Source organism: Mus musculus, chromosome 5, assembly GCF_000001635.26.
Source record: "Mus musculus strain C57BL/6J chromosome 5, GRCm38.p6 C57BL/6J".
NCBI lineage: Eukaryota > Metazoa > Chordata > Mammalia > Rodentia > Muridae > Mus > Mus musculus.
The window spans coordinates 108,103,184-108,110,056 of record NC_000071.6 but is presented as its reverse complement, the minus strand read 5'-3'; the positions used below and the strand labels follow the sequence as shown (position 1 = coordinate 108,110,056).

Sequence of the window (6,873 nt, the reverse complement as noted above, 5' to 3'; positions counted from 1 at the left end):
AAAATTTAATAACTAAAATTTAATAGTACCTAACAGGAGTACAAATCAGCCAAAAATAGAACTTCATCCCAACACTGATAAACAGAAATCTAACTATATCCATGAGAGAAAACAAATACTCAACAAAAAATAAAGATGGGACAGTCTCAGCTCTCAAACGTGCCCGGATTTCCAATAGCTATCGTTCCAGAAAGACCTGACTCTTATCACAATGTGGGTGCACGTCTCTCTCTCTCTCTCTCTCTCACACACACACACACACACACAGCCCGCACACGTGCGCGCATGAAGTCAAACACTGAGGATTTACAATTATTCTGGTAAGGCACACACACTCACTTAACTGGTTTATCCTAAAGAACAGGGTGGTTACAAATGAGCGATTACATAAGGTCTCCTATGGTCTCTTTTGGAGCTGCTGCCAAGTCTCTCTGAGCCTTTTCCTTTCCTTCTACCTTCTACCTTTTTACAAAACCTGGGAATACTTCCACGACGCTTTTCCTAAAAATTTCCGCTCCTGCCGTGTAGCTGCTTGCTGAACGTGCCAGAACCTAACACAACAGGACTTTGTCCTTTTCACCTACGCTTACCTATTCCAGCAGCTGCCAAGATTCACAGCTTCTGTGCTCTCTTTTTCTCTTAAATGCTTAAAATGAAAAAGGAAGGAAGGTATATTATTTTACAACTTTTCTATTCTGTAGATTAGAGTCAAAAAAAAAAAATAGCAAAAACGGGAAGTCTGTTTACATGTGCCCCAATACCTAGGAAGAAGAAACAACTGTGAAGCCTGATTTTTCTACAGTCTTTGGAAGAGGAAAGGACATAAACACTGTCTTTCAAATACAAAGCATGTAATCCTTTTTTAAAAGATCACTCACAGTGAACATACACTATTATCATTATGACAAAAGGAAATGGAAGCAAAGTTCTTCAAGACTAATTCAAGTATATAAAAGAATTGGAAAATTCCTCCTCCCTAGCTAAATAAAAGCAGTTAACTGCTGCACCAGTGTGTATTTTCAAGCAGATACAGAAGAAAAACTCATTAGCTCTTTTAAAAATACACACATTTAATGTTGGTCTGTTTTAATTCTAAGTAAAGCAATTTCAAAAATACAAACTGAACATCAGAGCCATGTGAACCACCATGATAAAAGAAAACAGACATTCACAATAATTAAGTCTAGAGACAGTTCAGCTTGATAAATTGTCTTCCAAGTATCTTAAAGAATTACTAAAAATACTGCTGGTGTTCAGTTAAAATTAAAGAACTTTGGGAAAAATGAAATATGATACAGCTGGAGTGAATAAGGTTACACGGGAATTACATTTTCCATTACCCCTAGATATAAACAAACATTCAAAAATTAACACAATCTCTGTGTTATTCAAAATATTGCAGCTGCAGGAAAGGCAACTTTAAATTAATAGCTAGGGGAAATCAAGTTTTGGTGGAGGTGAACAGAAGTGACAGTTTGTAATTTGCACTTTGTAAAGCTCATTATACCTGGTTAACCAGGAACCAAAAGCAGGACAAGAAATTCTCTGCTTCTTTTGGCTACAATGTGACAAGAAAAGTCATCTTTTGAAGATGCTTAAGGAAATAAAGCATGTTTCTTTAAAAACAGGCAAATAATCAATTAATGGAATAAATAAGCACTAACCACAATTTTAGCATTCTGTCATCAATACACGTCACATATTTTTTCATTTTGGCAGAAATTTCCCCAATTTTTAGTCTAAAATCCACCAATCATTATAAAAGTAAAATGAAGAGCTACCAAAATAATATTCTTCTGTTTACTCTTTGGCTAAGAAAGAAAACAACAAGAAAAAAACCAAACCAAAACAAACCAAAAAAACAGAAGACAACTCTAACACTGGTGATAAAAGAAACTTTTTTTTAACACGTAAAATAAAGATATCAATTTAAAATCTTGGTACATTTTATAAAAACAAGAGGTAATGTTGTAATAAAACAGCAGTTAGCCTCAGCTAGCAACATACTGTTTGTTAACCCTGTGCAATAAAAGACTTTGTTCATACTACGCTTACTCAAACATGACTAACAGTTACTACAGACATTTCAGGAGTCTTCACTGGGCTCCCACAGACTTGCTGTTAAAACTGAGACATTTACAATCATAATGTGCCACAATCACTTGAAAACGTCACTTCTAATAGGAAATAATGTAGTTATCACTCGAATTTGTTTTAGGTATTCAACAGCTGAGTTACAAGGACTGAAAAGCCCTCTAAAAGCCCATGTACACTGTTGTTCACACCCTTCTTCAGTACACACTAAACTTGACACATTTCTCTTCATACATAGCAAGCAACAGCACCCAATAAACGCCTGAGAAGAAATGCTGCTGTGTAAATACTGCAACTATTCCTGAAATAAGAATTATGGGATATATACTCCAAAGCTGCCCATTCCCATAATTTGTATTGCATAGGTCACATAATCACACACATATATATACACATGTGTGTATATACATGTACATGCAAAGAATATATTAAGACGACAATGAAGTCTAGTCACAGAGCAATTTACAGGCTCAATATATTTTTTTACATTTTGCTTGAAAGAAATTTCAATATTTTACAGTCTTTCAGTAGACATTATATACACTGCACTTTATGAAATCTAAAGGGTATTGAAATAAATCTTTCCAACATTTTGTTAACAAAACACACAATGTTTCTCCAAATACTTGTGCTATCTACATGATCTGTTTGCTCTGATAACCACTAATCACAAAAATTGACTCAATGGAATAATTATAAAAAGTATCTAACACCATGCATGGGTATGAATCATGTTTAATAGCCTATCCTAGAAACAGTCTACAAATCTTAAGATTTAAAAAAATTAAGTCTCTCCTCTGATTTTTAAAAGATATCTTTTTTTATGACAATATCCATAACATTGACAAGAACATGTTTTAAGGCCAGTATCATCTCCTTTTGTGAATATTTTTGTGTTTTCTCTTTGTTTGTTTTTCTAAGAAAGATAATAAAACCCACACTCTGTTTTTTGTTTTTTTTTTTTTTAACTGTACCAACAGAAAACGAGTGCAGTGAACATTACGTTCAGTCCTACAGTCAGGATGCAGTCGCTCCTTCCCATTCCACAAGATACTGCACCTTCCCATCAAGCGTCACCCGACGAGCCAAAACTCTGTATTTTTCGCCACATGCTATTCTACCTGCGGCACCAAAATAACTAGTGATGGAGTTTTTCAGGTGATTGAGCTGCAACTCCTGATCTGCTAAGTTATTCAGAATTTCTGTGTTAAGTTCTTCAAACTGATAATCTTCTTTGCCTTCATCATCTTTCACAACTTCTGAGTTCTGAGTCTGGAGTGCTCTTCGTGGAAGGCGACCTCTTCTTCTCCGCAAATGTGGTATTGCAGCAGGCCATGATCTTCCTGTGCGAGTTCTTTTTCTAGAGTCTGATAATCTAGGGTAGGGAAAAGAACACATCTGCTAAGATCTTTTTCACTTGGGTAATGTTTTCCACAAAGGTTCTCATCTTATAGACTAGGCTAGCAAAGTCTCTTACTCTCCCTGCCACAGACTCCCCAAGGCTGGGATTACTGACTACCACCACCTGGCTATGTTAAGTATGTGTTTGCTGAGATAATATTCAGTACAATTAAAACAATAAAAGTCATTAGCACCGTGTCACTGCCTTCCTTCATACAGACATCATCACTTCCTTGGGGTTGATCTTTGTACAGTTTTTCTCCTTTAACCATGTGCTATTAAGTTAAAAGAATCAGAGCAAAGCTGGCAATGAGACTCAATAATAAGGAGCTTGCCTGGCACACACAGGCCCTTGGTGCACTAACTAGCAACATTAAGAAACAAAAAAGCAAATCCAGCCAGGTGTGTGTGGGGTGGGGGTGAGGGTGAGGGTGGGGGTGAGGGTGTGGGGGGCAGGGTGTGTCTCATGACTTTCATCCCAGCACTGCAGAGGCAGGCAGATCTCCGAGTTTGAGGTCACCCTAGTTTGCTGAGGCAACAGAGCTGGGATTACACAAAGAAACACTGTCTTTAAAAACCAAGAGGACAAAAAGATTCCTAGGAAATGAGTTTACAACATTAGGAACAAGTTAAATGTTTACATTAATAAAATAGCAGTTTCTGAACTCTAAAACAACAATTAAAACAAAAAGATGAGAGATGGCTCTGCAGTTAAAAGCACTGACTGCTCTTTCCAGAGGTCCTGAGCTCAAATCCCAGCAACCACATGGTAGCTCACAACCAGCTGTAATCCTGTAATGAGAAACAAAACAAAAACAAAAAAAAACCTATGGGCGGGAGCGAGCTGAGCTGGAACAAGAGGGGGTAGGGTGGGGGTGGGGCCTTAGCCAACAAGAACTGAAAGTAAAAATTAAATAGTTTAAAAAAAAGATTTATTTCTATTTGTGTGTGTGCAAGCTACATGTGTGCAGGTTCCCAGTAAAGCCAGAATCTGTATATCCTAAATTTAGGATTATAGAAGATTGTAAGCTGACTGATGTGGGTGATAGGAACCAAACTGGGATTCTCTGTAAGAATAGTAAGTAAGGTCTTTAAGCACAGATCCAATGGTATTTCTATTTTTATGTAGTGTCTGTGTTCTGGAAGCATTCAAATGATTAACAACAGACAATAAATAAATATATATATATATAGTCTGCTTCTCAAAAACCTCAAGGCTCACACATATTACTATCAACTGCTAAGTAATTCAATCAAAGCTATACAAACAACCTGAAAGGAAATTAGTAAAAGATAAAAACAGAATGCCACACTCATGCAGACAATCCTAATTAAACACAGCAGACCTAAATAAGTTTAAAAAAAAAATGTAGAACTTGTTGAAAAGGAGGGATACAAGGAAATAGGAAGGGATCAAGAGAAAATACAAGGGTCGAGCGCATGCGCTTTGTAAAAGCGGAGGAGAAGTCCATTTAGGAAAGCATTAAAAAGTTACAAGACGCCAGGCAGTGGTGGCACACGCCTTTAGTCCCAGCACTTGGGAGGCAGAGGCAGGTGTGAGTTCCAGGGCAGCCAGGGCTACAGAAAAACCCTGTCTTAAAAACCCAAAAAAAAAAAAAAAAAAAAAAAAAAAAAAAGTTACAGGACTTTTTTAAGCCTCCTCCCTACAGTTACAAGCAGAGAGAAAAATCACTGGGAAGAAACAGTTTTTGGAACTATCTACAAGTCATACAGACTTCTAGAGATGCAGCTTTTATTAGCTGTCAACTATGTTTCAAAGTCACATAGCTGTGTTTTAAGTCATCTGTAGCCAGTCCTACAAGTATACCCCTATATGCCCCAAAACACTCAATTTGGAAAAAAAAACATTAATTAAAATTAGAAAAATAAAGAAATCAACCAAGCTGGGCAGTGATGGCACATGCCTTTAACCCCAGCACTCGAGGTGGATCTCTTAGTTTGAGGCCAGCCTAGTCAGCACAGCTGAGGGTACAGGGAACCTTCAGACAGAGTAATACATAGAATACCTACCCACAATGCCTGGAAATGCTAGCCGAGGTAGTTTCGTTTGCACTGGAAGCACCCGTGAGGTCCACATCTGAGGTATTGGATGAATGTGCAATTCCCTCAGTTCTCCTGAGACAAAAGAATTTAAATGGTATAACAACTATATTACATAACAATAGAGATACTAATTCCTTCACAAAGAAATTTCCGAGGAAAGAAGAAAATTAACTATTTACCCTATAGAACAAGGTAAATCCAACGTAGGATTCTCTGAAACTGATTCCTTATCCTGAAAATTACAAAAAAAAAAAAAAATTAAAGGAAAAAAATTCATAAAGGACAATTCTACTATAACTGAAATAAGGCATTCAGTTCTCAACAATTACAAGCTTCTTTTTACTGAGAACATATGCAAACAAATCCTCTTACCAAAGGTAGCTCAGCAGTTTTTTGAATCATTTTTCTTGTATATGGGCCAGGAGGACGACCTACAGATTTTTTCTTTCCTTTTTTTTCTATCCCATTGCTTACTTCCCTGAAACAAAGACTGTATTTAATCCTTGCAAAAAGCAAAAATGACACTGGTTTATCATAGCTAATTAAATTATAATGCAATTTTTGAATGTTTTAAGGAAAAGGGTATTCTCCATACTATACATCTAATATATGATTATCATTTCAAGACTTTAAAAAATAACAAATCACCAAAAAGCCATACTAGCTAAAAAGGTTTTTTTTAATTTTAATTGATTTCTTACTACTTGGGAGGGGAAGGTTTCAAGAATTTACTACTAAAAATGACTATAAAATTAGCTAACCTTGTGAAAATACCTATATTAAAATTTTCAGTATCAACAGTTTCTCTTTAAATATACAGTCTCAGTCATAATATCACATACTCGTGTATGTAAAGGGACACTTGAATATACCATCAGAAACAGAATCAAGGAGAAACAAGAAATCTTCCATACTTTGACAGACAGAGCCTTTAACAGGTCTAAGGTTTAACTGCAAACTAGAAAATCATTCTTAAAACATTTATGTACCTACCAAGTAGTAAAAAGCTGAATAGACAAGGATATAGCTAAAAAGGGAAGAGCGAAAGGACAAACAGGAGCATGCAGAATACAGTCACTCCATGAACAGCGGCTGCTACAGAAAGGTATAAAAGGGACAAAGAGGCTTCTTCTGCTGAAGGACTCACAAATAAATACAAGCAAGCTAACAAAAAAGTGCCATGAGGATGCTATAAGGAAAGTACAATGAAAGAAAAAGAAAAGGACCACAACTACAGCAGACTAGAAAATAGGAGGATAAGAAAGGGGTAGTCGGGAGAGGAAGGCCTAGAAAAGGTCAAAACTCTTAAGAACA

At 36.4% G+C, this 6,873-nt stretch overlaps 1 protein-coding gene across 18 annotated transcripts in view; it reads right to left on the bottom strand.

Annotated features, from left to right (window-relative positions):
- Window positions 1-837: 837 nt before the first annotated feature.
- The window catches only part of Mtf2 (metal response element binding transcription factor 2), a 43,560-nt gene continuing 37,524 nt past the window's right edge, over window positions 838-6,873 (bottom strand). For 9 of the 18 annotated variants that reach the window (XM_030254190.1, XM_011249412.3, XM_030254192.1 and 6 more), the window contains 4 exons: window positions 5,932-6,037; window positions 5,739-5,791; window positions 5,527-5,631; window positions 1,051-3,469 (listed from right to left, as the gene is read on the bottom strand). In XM_030254190.1, the coding sequence (XP_030110050.1) occupies window positions 3,112-3,469; window positions 5,527-5,631; window positions 5,739-5,791; window positions 5,932-6,037 (622 nt within the window). In that variant the 3' untranslated portion in view covers window positions 1,051-3,111. Of the gene's footprint in view, window positions 3,470-5,526; window positions 5,663-5,738; window positions 5,792-5,931; window positions 6,038-6,873 lie in introns of all 18 variants that reach the window. The other 9 variants (NM_001253877.1, NM_001359088.1, NM_001359089.1 and 6 more) reach the window with 3 other exon arrangements.